Here is a 23,286-nt window from a genome sequence, read left to right on the forward strand (position 1 = left end):
AAATGCTGAACTCAGAAATAATTTTCTGTTTCCTACTGCTTATAAATTGCAGAATTCAGATACCAAGGCGTATTGATTCCAGCTGCTAAAGTCTTTGCCTTACCTAAAACCTGGCCAGGAGGAGCCCGAGGAAGTACGTATGTGCCTGGTGGGACTTGCTAATTAGAAAGACACAGGCATTGAATGAGGCAGTATTTTCTCAGGGTGTGGGGACAATAGCTGTACCTCCAAACACTTCAAATAGAAACACGCATGCTCTGTATTACAGCTTGTTCCAATTCCCTAAAGGAAACTGAAGTTTTGTTTGCTTTGCGGGCACATCTCATCAGCCTGCATCAGAGCTCCTCCTCTTCGCTTCAACAGAAAAAGGAGAAGCTATCATTGTGCTAATTTGTGCCACTCTACTAGTAAAGGTTTTTAAGAGCCAGGCTAGCCTTTTGGGAATGAAAGTGAAGTGCAACTACCAAGAACAGCAGGGTTTAACTCCAGTCTATGCAAGAAAACTGCCATTTTTCAGGATGCTTTAAATGAATAACATCTGTTATCCAAATTTACAGAGAGAACAGAAAATATGATTTCTGATACAGCTTATAGCACACAGAGCATGACTGATGGGCCATTTCCCCCCTAGTCTTAGGCAGTGCTCTTAAAGATTGAAATCTGAAGGGTTTAGAGCCATTAAATACTTTTCCCACCAAGTATTTTGTCTAAGCTAGAGCTCTTTACCTACAGCAAAGAGATACACTAAGCTTTTGCTTTGCATGTTAGAAAGTCTGCTGAGAAAAACTACAGCAGGGGAAACTATCTGTATTTTCTTCAGTTTGGAACATTGATGTAAAGAGCGTTTAGTAAAACTTAAAAAGTTGTGGCTTGCTCTAAATAACAATTCAGTTCATCCTTGCTGCAGGTGGGACTTACAAAGACCTCTAAATATAGCCAAACCTTATGGTCTCACATAGCACAAGAAAAACCAAAGTTTAAGCGGTGCAGGACATCTGGAATAATTACTACTTTTTTTTTTATCCTATGTATGTTATATACACAAACTGTTTATGTTGTATCTCTGCCTTTTAAAGTCCATTTGTTACAAACTGGCAGATGTTTTCTTTGGCTCCCTGTTATCCCTACATCCCCATTTTCAGCTTCCAATACGACAATGCAAGGTCAATTTTATTCCTAAACTTAGAAAATACTGTATACTGTAACTTCCAGGTAAAGTGAGCTATTTTCACATGGGATTTTTCTTTTTTATGGAAAACCACACCCAAAATACTAAAACCTGAGAAGGAACACTACAAATGTCTACATATACTTGGAGTGTATGACATGTCTATAACCATTCCGTTGTTCCACAAACATTAGCTTTCCCCATACTGTGTTAACAATATAATTTTATATGTTCTGCACACAATAGCAAGTGCTTCATGGGAGGCTTAAGTGTTCCTGTGCATCTTCTCTAACCTGAACAAACAGCCTCATGGCTTGCTACACACTATGCTAAAAATACCCATCTACAAAGGCTCACTTAACAAACACACAGGTATATTTTTTCTACAGCCAAAGCTCCTTTACAATGTAATTCAGACTAAAATCTAATGGAATAAAGGGAGAAGAGTGGCTAATAGCACCAGGACAACACCACATATCTAGAGGTGTAATAAACCTTTTACTTGGATGTATTAGGAAAAAGATACACACAAAGCTAACAAGGCACGTTGGTGGCACTTATATGGGCCAATACAGTACGTTACAGCCTACATGCCTCTCTGAGAAAACTTCACTAGTTTTAGACTTGCAGCAGGTAAGGAATCAGCACAGTGTTGTTTTATAAAGAACTCAAGGAATTTTTTTCTATTGCAAAAGGCAAAGTAAAGTGAATATGAGGATTAGTAAACGTGCAACACTGTAATGCACAACTGTCAGTCAGTTCCCTAGTGCCTTCCCATGCAAGCCCATCAACCCCACCTAACTTGGAACTATTTTTTCACACTAGACAAGAAGTAATACCAGCCTTTAGGATGGTAATTATGATTTGGACTAGTTTAGTTTCAGGGTATGTATGGAAGACACAGTCTAGGTAGCGGAGGAATGTTAAGTGACACAATCATGGTATGACAGAGGCACTTACCTCCGCAATCTTCAACACTGAACTCCCATTCAGCTCAAATGTGGAAGTATATGTTATACAGAGCAAGACCTTGAATCAAGAGAGAAGGGGGAAGAAAAAAAAGTGTGAGTTTCATCCATTATTGCCTCCCTTCCCCACCCATGTGCTTTCAGCCACAGCTCCTTCCATTTTTAGAGCAGACATCAGAAGTTTCTTAGGACCACATGTTACCAGGATAAAGGAGATGGCACGATCAAGTTGCTTCCTCCTGAGAAGCTGCAACTGCTGGCCCCAAAGGTACAGCCCAATGCATGATTTATTGCAGTCTCCTATGTCTGACCATGGATGGAAAGACAGCCCTGTGATCAACTTTGGCCTCGAACTCAATAGCCAGAATCCATTCATACTTTGACTGCAAGCTTTGCATGATTTATAATCAGTCCTTCCATTCATTTCTATCAGGATAACAAAGGAGGAATGAAAAAATGCATGTAATACAAGTTATTACTTAGGCGACACAGATAAATATGTATTATGTGAAACAAGCCATTAATTGCTGCTTGACATGAGGATTTCCCAGCCTAGCATATTTCCAGTAAGTGATTACAGTCATTTGATAATGAGCAGCTAAAAAACAATTCACAAGCCCCTGTTCATCAGGGAAGGCTTGTCCTGTCTCAAACTCAGCAGGAAGACTAAGAACTAAAAGCCTCATCCAAAACCTTACTTTGACGAGAAGTGGAGCGGGAATGTGGTGTGATCTACTGGGGGCAGTGTGGTGGGTGAGTGGGGCAACGTGGTGAGAGGTGCCGTGGTGTGATGCCTTTGGTGTCTAGAGGTGTCCTCCCTCCTTGTCTTCCTTTCCAATCCCTCCTGCCCACAGAAGACTGAGAGTCTGAACTACTGTCCTCTCTCCTTCAAAGCATAAAATTCCCCCAGTGCCAGAATTTATGCTTTGCTTGGTCTGAAATAACATGAATTTCTTGGGATAAGCGTACCAGCAAATATCAATGACTTTAACACTAATGTATTGGTCCCTACAACTTCTCAGCTCCTAAGAACTGCTGTTTTCTGCTGCACAAGGAAATTCAAAGCATCAGATAAGTTAGCATTACTGGCTGTTAACCATTTCTCTTATTACCACATACATTTCATTGGTACTAGGTTTTTATTTTATGAGTAGGTTCTGTGACAGCTACTAATGCACAACACCCTGGGGTAATCTCCTCGTCTTAGAATACAAAACAATTGCCACAGTGTGTCTGATCAGAACTTGCAAGTTAAAAAAAGGAGGCAAAGGGATGCATGTTTAAAAAGATTATTGCCCTTTGGTTCCTTGTGTTGCACAGTTTCCACATTACGGTGGAACAGCAAAAAATCATAATGTAACACTTGAAGCAGAAAACCAGATCACCTCTCAGGTGCAAGCTGTACCTTCTCTCTAGGTAGTGATAATCTCTAGAATCATTTCAGAGCCTTCGTAAAGAACAAAAAGAAAATGCTGATCTGCGGGTTAAAGAGAAGCAGACAATTCTAATATAGCATCGCTTAGCAATGCTGGAGCCACTGAACACCCATCATTACTACCGAATCTCTGCTTGGGAGATTATTCCTCTCTGCACTTATTTTGCACAAGGGAGGGGAAAAAAAACCATTACTGGAAAGCAGGCATTTAATAACTGTAGGAGAATTCGAATTCTCTGTACAAGAGCAGCTTTGAGCACCAGCTATTTCCTCTTACAGATACAGACAGAAGATCCTGTCCATGAATGAGTGTGCCATTTTTCTGGAGAAGGACATAAATAACCTTCTTTGCATTCTGGGAGCCTGACAAGTTTCTCTGCACTGCACCTTTACAAGTATTTTTCTCAGCAGAAAAACTGTATTTCATGGCAGGATGTCACACCTCACTCCAAAGGTTGTGGGGTTTTTTTGATTGCTTCTTTGTTTTGTAAATAAAATAGCAGGCAGGAGCTCGATCCTATTTTTGCAGAAGATGGTTTAACTATAAAAAGCGTTCCAAGAAAACCACTATGTAATGATGATTTTACATTTGTTTATACCTGTTATCTTGCCTTGACTCTCACTCAGTCCTTCATAAATAGAAGCTGAGTAATGTGGATAAACACTAGAGGCAATGAGAACAGAAAAAGACATGCTACTCTTCCGAAGTACAACAGTCCTGGACTATATAATCTTTATAAAATATTTAACATTTACACTTAGAGCAAAGTTTCTGAGCCAAGTTTCTTCTTCATAGTTTCCCTTTTTTGTGAAATGGGCAAAATGGATTTTCTCATCTTAAAAGCACGACGCAGCCTACCTCAGTATTAAGAAACAAACTATAGAGCACTTGAACTTGCTGGAGAAGGAAATCTAATCCTAATTACAAACGATTAAGAATGCCGTGCTTTGTATTTGTTGACATGAACTCTGCAAAGTTCTCTGCAATTCGCTGCACTTGCTGGTACACAGACAAGTGCCAGTGACAAGGAACAGTGATAACTTTTTCCCTGTCCACAGAGCAAATCCTACAGAATAGCTGAAAAGGAAACTGTCAGTTATAAAACCCCTCAATAATCTCATTTGGTTAATAAGTACAGAAGTTACAAGGGCTGTTATTTCCATCTGCTGCTCAGCCCATACCTGCAAAATTTAGAACTTCAAAACCAAAATTTTGTTTGGCACTAAGTGAATTCTAAACTACTGGCCAGCCTCACAGACAGCGGTGGGGTCTCATTTTTTCAGCTGTTAGCTACCCTGAAATTTTATTGACATTTCTAATAGCTGTGAGAGTTTGGCAGCTGGCTTAAAAATATATTCAGTATTTAAGGAAAAAATGGGATTTGTACTCCCCATACACTGCTGTGTAAAACCCAGGTGTAGTGCCTAGTTCATAAACCCAGAGAGAAACAACTGTCACCTCCCACTGAGAAATCTCTTACCGTGCTAAGAGCCAAGACAGACAGCCAGACCTATGACTAATCTTATTCAGCAGTTCACATGTCCTGATTTTCCCTGCTTGTAAAACCTTGTTTGCTTGATGTGATTTTCTGCTCTTTTGTACCACCTTGACTTTGTACAGTTTGTTAATATCTAATGCATAGATCAAAACCTGGAACCCACACGCTAGAATACAGAGAAATGCACACCAGTTTAGGCAGTCTTATAAGCCCTTGCTCTTCACAATCTCTTCTCCCCCTCCCTCTTTTTTTATTATTTTTAAGTTTCCTACCTTTATGGAGCTGAACTGTGAAAAGTTAGCACATATATGCCTAATCTTTTCTGTCACAAGTGTCAATTACCTGCTTATAACAGATGAATGATAGAAAAGTCAGGTATATCAAGCACAGTAAAGAAGTAATGATCAAAACCTTGCTATGAAGCAATAGGGAATTTCAGCAAAGACTGCTAAGTCTTGACTGCTACTCTTTATATAAAATGAGATCTGGGAACCTACTAGTTAGAGAAAGGGCATATGATCTGATGTGATCAAATGACAGAAGCATAACAAGTTATCAGACAGCATATTCTTGGCTTACTCCACTTGCTACCATCTTCCTTCACAAGCCATTTGTGAGATCTGAAAGATGGTCTCTGATCAATGCACGAGACTGCTCTCAGCTATGACTTCCATCAACATTGCTGCAGGGCTCATTTACAGTCTTGGCAATGCTCCAGACACTCAACTTGTGTGTCTCCTCATTTATGTGGAACAAACAGGAAGACAGCAGGCTTCTCTTAGATTACTAGGTGAAAAATGGGATTAAAAACAAACAAAACCAAATTTAATCATCCAGATCCACTAAAAACACTTAAGTCTCCAGATAGTATATCCTATGGGCTGTTTAACTACTCATGACACTAACTCGAGCAGTCTCTGTTTTAAAAAATGAAAGAAAAAAAAGATACGTTTTCTTGGGCAATGACATTTTGGTTTTGCAACCACTGGTAGTGGAAGCAGAAACAAACCTAGAAAGCAATTCCTCATAACACCTTCAGTACAAAACATAATTGAAAAATCAGCTTTTGATGAGATCTTAATCGGTATGGACTCCAAAACATGCTTTTTTCCCCATCTATGCTTTTTTAAAGAAGGAACTTACATGACTGTCTGCATAATTTCAAAGTCACACAACCTCCAAGATTTTCTAATTGGCTTGCATTACCTTGTAAATGCCTGGATGAAATCACATTTCCATAAATGGCTTATCCATAATGAAAGTATTTATTTTAATTACTGCTGAAGCTCTGACTGTCATGGAACAAGGAATACAATTCCTACTCCCCAGAGCCCCAGGGTACCAACTGTAGTATAAGAGTGCACACGTGGACAGTTTTCACATTAAGCAGAAACAAACAAAGTAAAAAAGAGGTGCTTCTGATGATATAACAAAGGTCAATTGACACAAAACGTACAGGATTCGAACTGCAGTATAATTAAACTGACATTACAATGTCTATCCCCTATTTTAAGAGGGGTCTCTTGAAGAGGTAAAAAGAGGGAACATTTTTAGGTTTTAAGACTGCTAAGTGTTGCTAGCCAAGTTCCCCAAGTGTTTAGGACGCATTTGTAGTAAAAGACGATTCTCACATCAAATAGATTATGGTGGAGTCACATCAAATAAACAAGGTGTGTAAGAAAGCAAGTAGTATCTCCAAGATGGAGAAAGAGGGAAAAGGTACACAACTTGAAAGCAATTATAATCTGTCATCACCTAAGATTCACACTTCAATGTATTTAAGTGTGAAATCCAACATCCATATACTACTGCTATTCTTTTTCTATTCCAGCACACAAAGTCCCATTGACAAAATCCTCTGCACATTCATGTTTTTCCTAGTTGGGATGCACGTAGACATTTTAGTCCTTACGAGTGCTGAATTTTGCAGCCGTCTCTAATCCCTTTGTGGGTTTCATAAAGGAAATCTTTCCTGGCTGACTTGACATGCAGGCTTGTAAACTTAGCTGTAATATATGCTCAGATGATTCTCAAATCCTCCCCCCCCCCCCCCCCGAAGGAAAAACCCAGCCAGGAAAAACCCAGCCAAGGCAGGACAATGCTTTCTCTTGTTCAGTAATCTGACATTTAAAGCAGTCATCTAGTATCTCTGCAAAATAGTCTGGACAGGAGGTGTCCTCCTATTTGGCAGTATAACTAGTTACCTGTTCATGTTGCATTCTTTGGCCTTGAAGGTAAACAAGGGCAAGAGAAACAAAGTGTATTAATGAACCCATGTACATTGTGTCACCATGTAACACTGTACAAAACAACAGATTTTAATTATGGAGGGAAAGGAGACAGTGCCTTCCATGAACCAGTAAACCCGTAAAACACCTTGCTATCACAGCAGCAACGGGTGCTCAGCATTATGAATGCACCAGGGCTTCAAATGAAAGGACTGTACCTGGTATAGAACCTCACACATTATCAGTGGTGACATGCTCAACGCTCCCAGAAGACAATCCCCATTAGTTCACTAGAGTAAAACAGAACTACTGCCGAACATTATTTATGGTAGCATGAAACCAAGTGAAACTTCTGCTTGTATAGTACAGTTGTAGAAGGGAAAGAAATTATTTAAAGCAATTGCTTAACAGACATTTAACAGGTTTTCTTAGAGGCTCTGACAGGGGCTTTTATCTTTAGAATTACAACACTTAAAGACAGGGAAGATTAAAAAAAAGGCTGACTAGCTCTGCTAGGATGGCATTTCCCCTTCATAGGTTACAGCCTATTTAGGTTTACTGCATGACTTTATGAAGCAGAAGATAAGATAATCCGAGTAAAACAAAACTGAAAAAGAACAAATACCAAACTGAAAAATACCAACAAAAAGTTTCAAGAGTTCCCAAATAAAAATGAAATTACATGCATCCACTACCAAAACAATCAGAAAGGATGTCAACACAGGTATAAGTAAACACAGAGCTGTCAAGGAAAAAAAATGTATATCCCCTGGATGGAAAATTCTGACATTCATTCTTGGTAACAAGGGAATTTTTTGGGCAGGGGAGAGGGAAGAAAATTGCCTTACTCTTATATACATGCAAGGTTCCACCAAAACTACATCAGGGGAATTTCCTGTGTGGCAATGCACTTTACAACAGCTAATTTAAAATTACTGTTCCAAGTCACTAGATTAATTGACAAGAAGTTAGCCTGAAGACAACCTAAGAAGTGACATCCCACAGGCTGTCTGTCCTGCCAGAGGATTTCACCCTATCCCTGATCATCTCCTGACCTGCATCTAGGAAAGAGATACTAAAAAAACAGATAAGCTGGTTTTGCAGATGCAACATCAACCACTATGCCACGTGAAGTTTCAATTATCTTTTTCCCCCTTCCCAAGAGATACAGGTGAGGAGCATTAGGGAAGAGGATCCCCAGGAGCTGGCTGACAGTATCAGAACAGCTTATTGGGACGCAAGTTCTCTCCTCAGCTGCCCCCAGGACCAAATGGTGTTAACAGCTATGGTGGCAGCAGGCCTTACCAGGGGAATCTCAGAAGCAGAGAAAGTCTAAGCTGGGTGCATGTTACCCGTGGCACATCTGGAGTACATGTATAATTGCACGTAAATGCTATGGCAAATGGCCCTTCCCTGCCACTGTTACGTGGCCAACTTGGCTGGCAGAACTTGGCACTGTCACCTTCCGTAAGCATTAATGTCTGGCAGCAAGGAAAAGATTAAATGGCAATAGATGAAAGCTGAAGGGTTTCTGTAACTGGTTTTGTGATCACACAATGTCTTTCCTATTCACTTTCTTAATGGTAAAACAAGCTCCAGGTTCTTGGTATGTGTCTAAGACAAAAGAAAGTCTGTAAGAATTTGTACTTCCACACTGGACAGGTCTTAAATGACACTTTCCAGAGCTAGGTACTTGCTACTTTCCATACTGGCACTGGAAAACCTGCAGGTATGACCCAATGACTCACTGCTTGCATATGCTGCACAGCACAGAATAGCTCTGATGAAGAAACACAGGCACCGTTGGACTTTATTTCTGCAAAATCTGCACTGCTACAAAAAAGACACCTGTCACAATCACTCCAAAAACACACACAAAAAACTCTACATAAACAACAAAATCTGTGCACTATTAACTCTACTCTTGTGCATATATACTGCAATACAGTATTTGATCACACCATATCACAGGTTTGGGGTTTTTTTTCTCTTCACAAGACTAGTCATTTATCAGAAAACCCAGAAAGAAACCTACTGCTGAGTTAACCTGGAGTAAGAAACCCTTCTGCCATCCATCCATGCATCCACGATTGCAGAAGGAATGACCACAGAGGACAGAAGACAGGAATCCCACCCCCTTACCCTTCCTGTGATTGTTTCAGCCCCATGGTAGAGTATTGCTCCAATTACTGCTTTTTGTGCCCAACCCCAATGATTTTGATTACGTCAGATCAAGCAGGACAGTTCCAACATGACAGAATGAGTGCATTCTCTGTCCAAAACCACCTATATAACCTCAAAGCTGAGGGAACACTCAGAAGGTTAAAATTTTTGTGTCAGAATTACTCCAGGCAAGAAATTGCACCAATTTGTCTATGCTGCAAACATTTTAAGAGACAGGACGACCCTATGCTTAGATTTTTAGTCACACAGCTGCCCAGACCCCCAGAGGTTGCTCAGGCCTATGAATTCAAGCACAGAAAGGTACCGAGAAAGAGCCACAGATCCTGGAAAGAGGCTGGATTTTTGAGATGCTGCATTTACTACTGACTGGTTTAGGCTGCACCTACCCAGTATCCATTTGGCCATATTCAGGCCATTATCATCCTCATTCTTTTGTAGCCATTAAGGAGAAAGCTCAGGTATTTAATTCAAAACTGCAATTTCTGCTACAGTGGCCAGACGCCTAAGAACCAGGGGAGTTTTTTAACCACAATCTTAATTGTAAGTACTAGGCATTTACTGTAGTTCTAATTAACTTGGGAAAGGATGAGCTTATCTTGAAACATGCAAGGTAGATTACTCAATCCATTAGAATTAACCTGGTTACTCATAACTAAGCACGTGAATACAATGATTTTAAAAACTAACCAAAAGGGAAAAAAAACCCACCAAAAGAACCCAAACCAAAACCAGAAAAGTAAACCCAAGAGTGTCTGGATTTGTAGTTGGCCTACATTACAATAATTTAACTTACGAAAAGGCTAAGCACAGAAAGCACTAAGAACTCTAGCTAGCATTCCCAGGCAGGGCTGATCTTAGAAAAGAATCTTATTTGCATGAGACCGTGCAAGTCTTTAAAGAGTACAGTCTTTTGCAGTGCAGACTGCTAACACATCTCTAGATTATGGACTGGACAAAACTCAGTTACTGCTTATGACAACTCATATCAGTCACCACTGTTACAAGAACTAACACTCAGGTGAAACTTTCTTCCACAGATTTTCAGCATTTTATACATTTTTTCTTATTAATATAAATTTTAAACCTGTTCTGAATTAAAGCATGCAAGTAAGTTGAATAATGGTCTTTATTTTTTACTTTATTTGAAACATAGTCCTTCTCTGCTCAGAAAGAGACTGAACTGCAATTTATATTGCAAGTGATGTTGATAAATGTTTGCAATAATGCAGTGCAAAACACATACTGAGGGGAAAAAATGATCTCTTATTCCAAAATGATATATTAATTAAAGTATGTAGATTAACAGCATGTATCAGCAATTGGGTTTCTGATTCTCACCCTGATAATGAGTCTCTCTTCTCCATCTACCAGTTAAATTTTTACTGTTGCACCAATGAACTATTATTTTTAACAGGCAGCGAAATCACTCTTTTTATTCCTATATAAAACTATTAAACATGTCTTGCCACAAAGAGGCAGCACAGGCAATAACATAGTTTACATACACCTTTAAATCCAAGTTGTTTCAGTCCAGCTTCCTCCTCCATTTAATATTACAGTTCAAGACAAAGAACAGTTGAAAATGACACTCTGTTAAGCATAACCAAGTTGTATGTGGAAAGATACACTCCATAAACATTAACCTTAAAACAATTCAAAGATATCGATATTTGTGCAATATCTTTTATTTTTACAATGATTTATTTAAATCACTATATTTAAATATACAGATATTTATTACAGTAATCAGCTCATTTACCAGTATTCATGAAAAAGTGCAGAACAATCATCCACAGAGACTAGGATTTTACAGTTGTGTTCTGTCAACATTTTCGATCTAACAATTTAGAACTCTCTTCAAATACATAATACGGTATGTTCTCTGTCATGGAGGGCCAAAGAAAAAAGTTTAACTAATAACTAGCTCCCCATCAAACCCTCCACGTCTTGGAAAAAGAAAAAAGTTAGGCTTCCTGTTCAACGGCAAAGTTCCTGCCAAGTTTTCTGAAAAATTTAACAGGAAGTTTTGCTCAGTTGCTCAAGCACAATCCAACTTAATCCAATATTTGCATTAAATCAGAATCATCTCCATGAGCAACATGGTTGTGCAGAACCTAACACAGGTCAACTATGACTGTTAAAAACTAACCGCCAACAAAAATTTGACCCCAAACTTTCTACTACACCTTGTATCTCTTCAACAGTGACCTTCTTAAATTACTAATATGACACCGTAACTGGGGTCCAGTCCATAAAATTATTTATTACAGAAAAAAAATAAATAAAGACTAGAAGATGGCTTAGTACTCGAAGAATTACTTTGCATCTTTAAAGCATTCTGGTAGTGATCTTGGAAAGAACAATTAAAAATACCCTACCTAAAACTAGCACTTCAGAGGCAGAACCATTTGCTCCATTCTGCCTATCCTTACACAAGTTAAGTTTTTCCACAGAACTCTAGTTCAGATTTCAGTTCTGAATATATCCAAAATGAGAACTGAAATCACAAGAAGAGCTGGCTAGTATTATTACTGGACAGTTGCCAAATGCTGTATTAATGGATCAGTGAAGAGACAAAGAGAAAAGATTGCCTTCACACAGCAGATTTAGCAAGGGTTCATTAAACCTCGTTCACAGATTAAAGACTTCTGGCTGACTCCTCACTGAATGCCTACAAAAGAAAACCATAAAAATTTTGCCCATCAGCAAGCAGTACATCTAATCCACTAAAACACGAGCTGGAGTCGCTGGGAATAAACTTAACCTTTCCTAAATGAAATTGCTGTTCACCATGGATAATAGGTTGCCAGAACATGCAGGGATACAATGAAGAAAGCTAAGGTCTATTTGGAATTAAATCTGGTGAGGGACATCAAGGACAACAAGAAGGGCTACTCCAAGCAGAATGTTAGGAAAACGGAGACTAGGGAAAAAGTGCTGAATCTGGTGGGTGTCCTGGTGACAAAGGATACAGAGAAGGGGGAGTTACTGGATGCCGCCTTTGCTTCAGTCTTTATTGCCAAGGCCAGTCCTCAAAGCGTCCCAGACCCTGGAAGCAAGAGACGAAGACTGGAGAAAGGAAGACTTTCCCTTGGTTGAGGAGGATCATGTTAGAAATCACTTAAACTTCACACCCACAAATCCACGGGCCCCGACAGCACGTACCCCCGAGTGCTGAGGGAGCTGGCAGATGCTATTGCCAAGCCACTCTCCGTCATCTCTGAAAGGTCATGGAGGACAGGAGAGGTGCCTGAGGACTGGAGGAAAGCCAACATCACTCCAGTCTTCAAGAAGGGCAAGAAGGAGGACCCAGGAAACTCCAGGCTGGTCAGCCTCACCTCGATGGAACAGCTCATCCTGGAGGTCATCTCAAAGCATGTGGAGGAAAAGGCGGTTATCAGGAGCAGTAAGCATGGGTTCGCCAAGGGGAAGTCATGCCTGACCGACCTGATAGCCTTCTGTGATGGATTGACAGTAGTGGACGTTGTCTACCTTGACCTCAGCAAGGCTTTTGACATGGTCTCCCATAACATCCTCATACATGCTGGCCTGCTGGAAGGCAGCTCTGCGGAGAAGGACCTGGGAGTCCTTCCTGGTGGATACAGCAGGTTGACCATAAGTCAACAGTGTCCTGGTGGCCAAGAAAGCCACTGGGATCCTGGGGTGCATTAGGAGAAGCATGGCCAGCAAGTCGAGGGAGGTTGGCCTCCCCCTCTACTCTGCCCTGGTGAGGCCCCATCTGGAGTGCTGTGTCCAGTTCTGGGCTCCCCAGTCCAAAAGAAACAGGGAACTACTGGAGAGGGTCCAGCGGAGAGCTGCACAGATGATGAGGGGACTGGAGCATCTCCCTTTTGAGGAAAGGCTGAGGGAGCTGGGCCTGTTGAGCCTGGAGAAGACTGAGAGGGGACCTTATCAATGCACAGAAGTATCTTAAGGCCGAGCATCATGAGGATGGGACCAGACTCTTTTCAGTGCTGTCCGGTGACAGGACAAGGGGCAGCAGGCACAAACTGAAACACAAGAAGTTCCACCTGAATATGAGGAAGAACTTTTCCTTGAGGGTGACAGAGCACTGGAACAGGCTGCGCAGAGAGGCTGTGGAGTCTCCTTCTCTGGAGACATTCAAAACCCACCTGGATGCGACTCTGTGCAACCTCTCTAGGTGAACCTGCTTTGGCAGGGGGTTGGACTAGATGATCTCCAGGGGTGCCTTCCAGCCCTGACCATTCTGTAATACTGTTGATGTATTACAAGGAGATCAACAAATGGGCACTGTATGATTGTGTGATTTTTCATTCCCTTGATACTGCCAGTTGAGCATAGCAAACCCACAAACTGGTAATACATATATTAGAGGGCATTTCAGTGTAATAGCAAAGTATCATGGTAATGTCAAAGGTGAACGCTCAAGTGGCCCTGCGTCACATACACTGCTTGCTCCCTCTGGAGCCTTCTGGATTACCTGGTTTGTCAGTATCTTTTAATATGATTTAAAGCACCTAAATAAGCTCAGTTTAGTCCACAGTGTGAAAATGCTAATAAATCTCTGTCATAAAATGTATCAGAGGTACAGAGAACACACTGACAGCAGTCTTTGAGATATTCTAAAGAAATATTAGGCTCAACAGGTCAATACCTGAAAGAAAAATCTATAAATCCCAGACAGCTTGCTTTCACTATCTGGGAAATCAAATGCAGTCAGTACACCTGTGTTTGTTACAGGTGCTCATTCACATCACAGAGAAAGCATAGTGTTTCCCCCTTCCTCACTGAAAAGACCACTGCCTTCTTTTGGGCACAAAACTGCTGTTGATATAAGAATTACCCATTGCTTAGTAATAATAAGGGTGTCCTGCAGAAAGATAAACAAGGACTTTATCACTTGTGGTCTGGAAATTCAAGGGGGGGAATTTCCCCGCATAATCACTCTGTATGAAACATCTAAGAGAAAGGTGCAACCCACAACTGGTATTCAGAAGAACTAGAGATAGCCGCAGCAGTCCCCAACCTGGAGTTCAGTTTAATATTTACTTATTACAAAAAGTAAAATTCCACTTCAAATCAAAGTTTATAAAAAGGATAAGAGACGCCTCACCTAGCACAGAGGAGAGATGTATTGTGAGAGAGGAAAGCTTTCAGTTCATCTTGACAGCTGCATTTGGCAGTATGAATCTTCCCTGGCTGCCCAGGAGCACCATTCCCAGCCCTGGCTCTTAAGCTTAAACACTGTCAGCACGCTTTTTGTGATCCTCCAACCTGGGACTCTGTAGAGCACGCCATGACACTCACCCTTGAAAATAAGGAGGATTTGGTACCTAGCCATAAATTAGCGAGTGCTGTTCCACTTTTACAACTGGCCCCAAATGCTTTGGGTTTTTAGTGCCAAAACTGGTCCAGCTAGTACTCCCCTCCATTTATTTACAGCAACCATTATCGTTACTCTATTCCATTTCTGTTTAATGCTGGCCCTTTACAATAATATTTGACAGGTTCCAAAAGCAGATCAAGCAAGGCAACCAGCTGCACTTATGCCTCTCTCCTGTGTTCTTCCTTTCACTGCCAATTCCAACTTGCAGTCATCTGAATGTAAAAAGTTTACAGACTCTTCTCCTCAGCTAATCAAATCTCTTCATGCTTGCATCTGCAATACAGGTGGATGACAATAAACCATCAAAACAAACATGTTTTTTTTTTAAAAAAAAAGTCCTATGCAAAATATCTCCTGTTGTTCCCAGTAAATGTACGTCAGAAATTCACACTTCACGTATTATTGAAAACAAATGTTTTAAATATTTAAGTGATTTTAGGAGCTTACATGCCAGCAACTTACAGCGAAGTCTGTACTCCTGCACCTCTGTTTCTTAATACCTGTGAGACTGGTGCAACCATGCAGCAAGCCACAAAGAACCAGGCCAGTATCACTGCTGACCCAGTTTCACACAAACCGCTCACACTCAGGAGTGTCTAACATCTGCAATGGATAAAGATATATTCAATCTCCTCCAGATGGAATAACACAGTCTAATGTACAATCATATGCTGCCTCGAGGACACATTTTAGCAGATCCAGGGATATAAATGCATTGCTACAACCAGCTGCTTGAAAACACCCCAGAGGCTTTAGCCATTCAGTAAAGCTGGGGTTAGCTACAACATTTTCAAGTATTGCAATGTCATCTGTAACCTTCATGTTAACAATGGGAAAAGATCTCTACTTGATTTGACTTTAGGCAAGGCTCAGATTTAATGCCTCTGAGTTTTAACTGCCCTGATTGCAATATGTTTTGGCCCTCTGGTCTCTTGAAATATCTTTGTAACCGTAGTAAAATACAGTGCTCACAGTCTGCTCAGTGTGGGGGCAATGTGTCACAGATGCACATCACTGCTTTCAAAGAAAGAGTGCGCATGCAGATTCTGACTCTGCCACACTCAAGGAGCTAAAAAAGCGACTTGCAAAAAATTACTGTATACCAAGGAAGACTTGCCGGTTCAGTAGTGCTACTTCTTAACTCTTCCCCTTTCCCACTGTAGAGACAAAAGGGGCAGGAAAGAGGTGAGCTGGGTTAGGAATGCAGATGTGGGTGCCACCAGTTAAGCCTGTACGTGGGCAGAAGCCTGCTCCTATAAAACAGGTAACAGTCCACACAAATCCTCCTCCCTTTTTTCTACTGCTAGGCTCACCCTTCTGCATGCTCTGACACTGAGCACATAGCACTCAGCTACTCATCTTCAGTGGCAAAGAGTACAGCTAATACAGAGCAGTTTCAGGGTAGGCAACATATATTCATAAGAACAAGGATGTCACATATAAGGAAGAAATAAAATACCTAATCTGTGCACTCAGAAGTAAGGGACAGTAAAGTATTAGATCCAAATATATCAGTGGGTACTAGGTATAGTGAACATGCAAAAAGGACCTCCAGGTTTGTTCCAGAATGGTTTTGACCAATTATAGCACAACAAAGCCTGTAGTACCAAGTTTACACCCAAACATCTGAGAACTAGCCAACACCATATTGCTTCACACAAATAATACAGTATTGGAAGTCACATTTTTATGGCAGTACTGGCAAGTCATACAACCAACCCAATGACAGGGCATGGAAATTTAACAGCATCTCTCCTCCAAAACAGTACCTCCTGGCAGCTGAGCTTCCTATGGCACACAGAAGAATGCTAAAGCATTTGCAGAAATTGAAGTTTTCACTGAGTATACAAAAGAATAATTTCCCTTATGCACTAGTCCAGGGACATTTTGGTGCTTGAAAATCATGCTCTATCATAAGCATTTTACAAAGAGAACACAGACCTAACAAACTAAAAAGCAACTACGCACGCACAAAAAATTACAAACCTGCACAGCCCACCCTCATGAGCACTAAAGCTCAATACCAAACACAAACTTCCCGATCTACAAGTCATTTATCTGTGAACTCCCATGGAGTGAACCGATTGTCCTGTTTCAGTTTGCTAAAACTGGGACCACCAGTGCGCCGACTTCTCAATATCAGCTGTCTTCTATTTAACCCAGGGGAACACAAACCAAGTAGAAATGAAAACAACTGACATCTGCCAGCAGTAAGGAGGGAATCAAATGCTGTCCCAAGGTGAAGATTTCCAAGGCAACAGCTAATTTATTTGCTAATCCCAGCTTTCAGTCACCCAGCCTCTGTTGCAAGTACTGACGTGCATGAAACACTAACCTTCATCACTTCAACCTGCAGGTCTTCGTTGAGTGAAGGAGTCACTTTGACGGCATTCAGCATCTGATTAAGCAACTGTTTCTCATCTGAGTCTGTTTCCACGGATACAAACCTCTCATCAGACAGCAGCTTCTGCAGAGAGAAAATGGCAATGTACAGGTTGAGACAAAACTGCCTCTGCCCAATTCTGCTGTAAAATACTACATTCAAGCCTCTTGGTGTTTAGTACTATGGTGGCTAAGTTTTCTAAGTACAAATTTCAAATTGATCCAATAGTATAAAATACAAAAGTACAGCAAAACTGGGAGATCTGTGCCACAATGAGGGGATGGTTAACATCCTTCTAATCAGCTGCCATTTTGGTATCATCTTTCCCCATCCTACTTCTCCAGCATCCAGAAGAAAACAGACACCAGTAATTGATGTGAGAGATCATAAACCATTCCAAGTAATGCTCTCAACAAAAAGTCTCAACGTTTTAGAAGCAGGAAGAGGGTGGAACCCTCGCACCCTCCCCAGCCCCCAAAACCAACACCACACACGCACTCGCCCTGGCCAGTATTCTGCCCTCAAACCAGCGCTATAGTGCTGGGCAGATACCCTGCCTAGCAGAAGACGGTCAGCTATCATCCCACTCACTCTGACAGGGCACAGAGCACAAGCACTGTGGAGGTGAAACTTCTGATCACTGACAAGATGCATTCTGTGTCGTTCAGAAGTTCGACTAATAATAGACGTAATCAAGTCCTCAGGAGGAAGAGTACTGTTAGCAAGTGAAAGGCATGAGGACCACAAACATACATAGAAATGTGTTCAGTACAGATTCACTGAACTTCAGACTGAATATTTCAGACAGATCAGATTTCATTTGCCTAGAAAAGGTCAGTATCTGAGCCAGTATCTCCCAACATAGCCAGTGGCACTATTTCCTCAGAGTTCTACTACAGATGCCTTTTCCATTTAGTAACTACCTTCATGGGTGCCTCTTATTAGTAGCAGGCCTCCTGCAATAGATGTACCCACTCAAGTTTTTTTCCCAGCTCCAATCTTCTCAGAAGCTCCTGTGACAAAGCAAAACTACCCTGTCTCAGTTCCCAGGAACACAATCTTGCTCTGCCCCAGTGCAGATTTCGAGCAGCCCACTTCACCCTGTAAATCCTGCATCACTTTTGTACTGATGCTCCATCCCAGCTTCAGCTCTGTAGCACATCTCACTGGTTCATTCTTACTTCTTATTTTCTGTGCCTGTACTGGTTTTGGCTGGAGTAGAGCTAATTTTCTCCACAGGAGCTTACAGGGTGTTGTGTTTTGGATTTGCAACCAAAGCAGTGTTAACAATATACCCATGATTTGGCTATTGCTGAGCAGAGCTCACACAGCGTCAAGGCTTTCTGTTTCTCAGACTGGTCCCCAGGCAAGTAGGCTGGGGGTGCACAAGAACTTGGCCTGGAACACAGCCGGGACAGCTGACTCCAACTGACCAAAGCGATACCGCATACCATATGACACCTTGCTCAGCAACAAAAGCCAGGGAAAGGAGGAGGAAAGGGAGGGGAGACAGGGGAGTTCAGGCATTTGTCTTCCAAAGTAACAGTTAAACATGATGGAGTCCTACTTTCCTGGAGATGGCTAAACACCTGCCTGCCAATGGAAAACAGTGAATGAAATCCTTACATTCATTTGCTTGCACATGCTGCTTTGCTTTTCCTATTAAACTTGCCTCAGTCCATGAGTTTTCTCATATTTACCCTTCTGATTCTCCAGTTCCACTGAGAGAGAGTGAGGTTGTGGAGTCTCCATCTTGGAGATACTCAAAAGCCATTTGGACATGGTCTGGGACAACTTGCTCTAGGTGACCCTACTTGAGCATGGGGGTTGGACCAGACAACTTCCAGAGGTCCCTGGCTAACCTCCACTGTCCTGTGATCCCGTGGCCTACTTTTGGTAAATTCAAGTGTTACTTCATCTCATTTTTATCCTATTTTTTAACTTATATCCATAGCAGCAGTTGTGAGGTTTGCTTTTTTTCCTTCATAAAACTTCACATATCACAAATGCCAATGAAAGACCGTACTGTTGCCTGGATTAATTTTTTAGGCTTCTAGATAGGAGGTGACACTCTTATTTAAGGTACCATGCTGCAAATCTGTAACTCTGCAGTTCCGGTTCTTACAGAACTCAAGTATATGTGCAGCAAGTTAGAAGAGTAAAAAGATAAATTTTATCTTCACTGAGTGTTCCCAAGAAAGTTATACTGCAGTGGGTTATTCATAATTCCTTCACTTGGCGATACTGGCACAAGAGCAGACATGTTCCAAGTCCCACTCGCCTACTGTTGCTCTCACTTTGATAGCAACTCCTGCCCCCCACCTCTCATATCTGAACCACAGGGCACAGGATCTCAGCACGGTACCAGAGTACTAAGCTGCAAGAAGGTGCTATGCGTCTTCTGGCAGAGCACAGTATTTATAGGAATCCTTCAGAAAGTACCTTTTTTCCTTAACCAGAGCCTCCTACAACCATGTTGTGCCCCAATATGGGGCATTCTAACCAAACATCTGACACCTCATATGCTGAATTAAATAAATGTGAATGATCCAGCTACATCCTTATACTCCCAAAACAACTTCATGCTTGCCCTTTGAAGGAGGAATTTCTTTTTGGAAAATGGTGACATGCATTTTGTTCTTCAGCAGTGTACCAGCCTCTTCCACAACTATCATCCCCCTAGTGATAAGTATTTACTAATATGTACTCATTTGTCCAATTAGAAGAAAGGTAAACTGCTTTAGTTTTTATACTGTCAAGCCCAAGAGAGTCTTTTTGTTGCTTGTGCTGCACTGCTGTTTTCTTTTGCAATTTCATAAACTCCCAAATCAGATGCTACTCCTACTGTTTTCTGTACAAAATGCCCTGAAAAGTGCCCACACCTAGAGAATGCAGCTCCCAGATCCTTTATTAAACTCTCAATCTTTCAAGCACTGCACTCCTCTCTTCCAATCAAAGAAAACAGCAAGACTTGACTCAGTTTAGTTTCTAAGATGTTTACCAGCAGCAAGGCTTACTGAGAGTAGCACAAGGCCACACAAGGAAGGGTACATCTCCATTTCAACACTGAAAGCCAGGAACTCCCACCTACCTGCAGAACATTTTTAGCTTCCACAGAATCACTAGCCTTTACTTGCATCCTAGCTTCTGAACAGTTACAGAATCATGAACATTATTGTTACGTCCACCCATGGACAGACATTTTTTCTGTAGTATTTTTCAAAAGAAAAGCCTAGGTTTCCTTGATATCCACTGCCTGCTAACACACCCCTACTCTAAAGCCATACCTGCATCCCTGCTAGAGCCTGTTGGGCCAGCTTCATGCTCTTCGATTCCAGAGCCAGTTGGAGAGGAAGGAGACACTTCTCCCTGAGGAAAATTGGGGGGGGGGGGGGGGGGAGAAGAAAAAAAAGAATGAGTGGGAACAATGGAACTAAAATTGATATTCAAAGAAGTAACATTCCAGAAGGTCTGTATATCACTTTCAGTAAAATAACACTTGCATACAGTAATCGAGAAGAATTTCACAACTCTGCGAAGCACATTTACCCTCTAAAGAAAGCTGGCATATTTCTTCACATACTGTTAAGAATGGCCTTTTAATTGAAATTTCACAAAATAGTTCCCAACTGTTAGCCCTCTGTGTGCATGCATGAATGTGCAAAGCATAAAGAAGAGATTCACAGATCACTAGTGGTCCTTCAACTCCAGCACGTTAAGCATTACACTTCAGTTACTTACCTTCTGTTGAATGTTCAAGTTGCCAGAAAAGTGGTTTCATAATCTACTTTCTATTAGTCAAGTTTTGGTCTATGGCCTCCTCTACAGAACAGCGTGCCCTGCCATGTTAGCTTCCTCCAACTATAAATGGTGTAGAAAAAAGCAAATGTACACTAACAGGTTTGGCTTACATCTGAATTAGCATGTGCTAGAACTATGACTAAGCTGTACTTTGATTACAGAGTAACAACATTTCTAAAATATTAAAATAAATCTCTAATTAGGATAGTATTTTAGATGTTTTTGACTCAGTGCTCAGATGCTGACTTTTCTTTTTTATTTTGTGACCAAATCAAACAGTGCCTGGAGCTGTGACTTCACTACTCCTTGCTCCTTATGAAAGAAGGACTGTAGCATCTGAGGAACACCTAATAACTATGAGCCTTTTAACTAAATCCTACTAGTTGGCAGGAAACTTATTCCTGATCAGAGGTACTCAGCTCATGTCCAACTGCAGGCTCCCAGATGATTTGCAACAGTTCATTAGGTCACATATCCTAAGAGGCACTTATCTGTATCTACAGAGTCTATTTTTGCATTTGTATAGGCATACTTGCTTATGGCAAACCATTCTGTGCCAGCCTCTCGAGTTTTAGTTCTCCAACTGTCCGCACTGCACCCCAAAGAGCCTTCCTGGAACTGCATTAATCTCCTCTCTCCATGGGGACAAACGTGTACAAAGTAAGAAGGAACAGAAAACAACTAGCTGAGTCTTTTCTTACCCAACTGGAAACCAAAAAGTCCTGACTTGTTCCATTTGGAGCACTCTAGTTTGTCAGTCTCAATGCATTCAAACACACACCCAAACCCCCTGTCTTTTCAAAGCAGAGCCAAAGCTGTTTAATCTCTAAAAAAAACCGAAATTAAGTCTTCTCTCTTGCTCCTGTGAGCTGCCTTTGACCTAAATTCACTTAGCTTCAGTTGACCCAATGACAGTTTACTTGCCCAACAGTATATAGAAATAAAAGTATTGACTAACTCTCCTAAACCTCCAAAGGTTCAAGCTCTGACACAAATGAAACACATGCAGTATACTAGCTTGTATATTCTGCTCCTCTCACAAACCCTCCCTTCATAACTAGCTAAGGAGAAGCCCTTAGTTTGGTTAGAGAATAGTGATTACTGGAGTTTCAGACATATTATCAAAGCTACCTAAAGTCATGCTTTGCCACGGTCTGCCCATAACCTACAAATTTCCCTCCAAAACTGGCAGTCTACAACCTGAACTTGCTTTTTAAAGAACTTAAATGGAGATTGCCAAACATTGGCTGTCTCAACTTTAGGGACATAGCTTGTAACGTCTTCAGTGGATCCTGTTTGCAGAGGGGACCGAATGTCCACTCTGAAAAGTCAACTCTGTTTTGGGTGTGTTCATTGGTATTCCTGTCTCTCCACCCTCCTCAAAAAATCACAGATCACTAGCTACCCCAAGGGGCACGAATCTGCTATTTGCTCTTTGAAATGCAACCCCTTCCTTTAATGATAAATTAAAGATTTGAGAGTCACAAGCATAGCTCAGTTACGCAATCCAGCAAGCTTCTGTACTTGGCAAAGCTCTTGAGTATCTGCAGGTCTTTTCATATTTGTACCTTCTTTCCAGGTTATGGGAATTTGTAAAAGGCCATTTGGCCTAACAACACAAGAAGCTTTATAAAAGAAACATGAATTACACAAATTTCTAAAAAACTTGAAGCTGACTACATGTGTATCTTAAAATAGGTTTCTAACTAAAAGCTAACCATTTGCTTCATTTAGGATATTCCGAGAAACAGGCAGGCACAAAGCCCAATTTTCTCAGAAGCTCCTTTCTTGAATGTTTTTTGAATCAATTTAACTGGAAGGACTCTTAAAACCTGTGAGTTTAGCATCCAAAACAGCTTGTACTACAGAACATCTAGGAAATCTTTCCTCATAGAGCATCATATCATCCAGATCTACAGAAACTGCCAAAACATCTACTCCAGTGTTCAGACAGCAGTAATCCTCTACCCAGTAGAGAGCTGGCTACCGCCTATGTATCTACTGCCAGCTTTGCCTGGACCTGGGAACACATGTAGCGTGCAGGTAAATTGTGATAGGACTTTCTAGTTTAGAAAGGTGCCAAAGCAATACACTTCTAACCCACAGAGCACCTGTAAGTGCTAATTTTTACATTGTGACTTTGAGATACGCTTGTCTTTTAAAAGAAGTTGTCACTATCACCCTCTGGGGGAAGACTAATTCACATTTGAAATTAGTAGATCAAGAGATGCCAAAACAAGGTACCAGTGCAT

At 41.1% G+C, this 23,286-nt stretch overlaps 1 protein-coding gene across 1 annotated transcript in view; it reads right to left on the reverse strand.

Annotated features, from left to right (window-relative positions):
- The window catches only part of ARFGEF3 (ARFGEF family member 3), a 96,637-nt gene that overhangs the window by 58,341 nt on the left and 15,010 nt on the right, over nt 1-23,286 (reverse strand). Inside the window, exons 3-5 of the mRNA XM_056343657.1 lie at nt 20,521-20,602; nt 17,186-17,317; nt 2,129-2,197 (exon numbers count right to left, since the gene is read on the reverse strand). Coding sequence (XP_056199632.1) covers nt 2,129-2,197; nt 17,186-17,317; nt 20,521-20,602 — 283 coding nt within the window. The remainder of the gene's footprint in view (nt 1-2,128; nt 2,198-17,185; nt 17,318-20,520; nt 20,603-23,286) is intronic.

The sequence above is a fragment of the Falco biarmicus genome, chromosome 6 (genome assembly GCF_023638135.1).
Source record: "Falco biarmicus isolate bFalBia1 chromosome 6, bFalBia1.pri, whole genome shotgun sequence".
Taxonomy (NCBI): domain Eukaryota; kingdom Metazoa; phylum Chordata; class Aves; order Falconiformes; family Falconidae; genus Falco; species Falco biarmicus.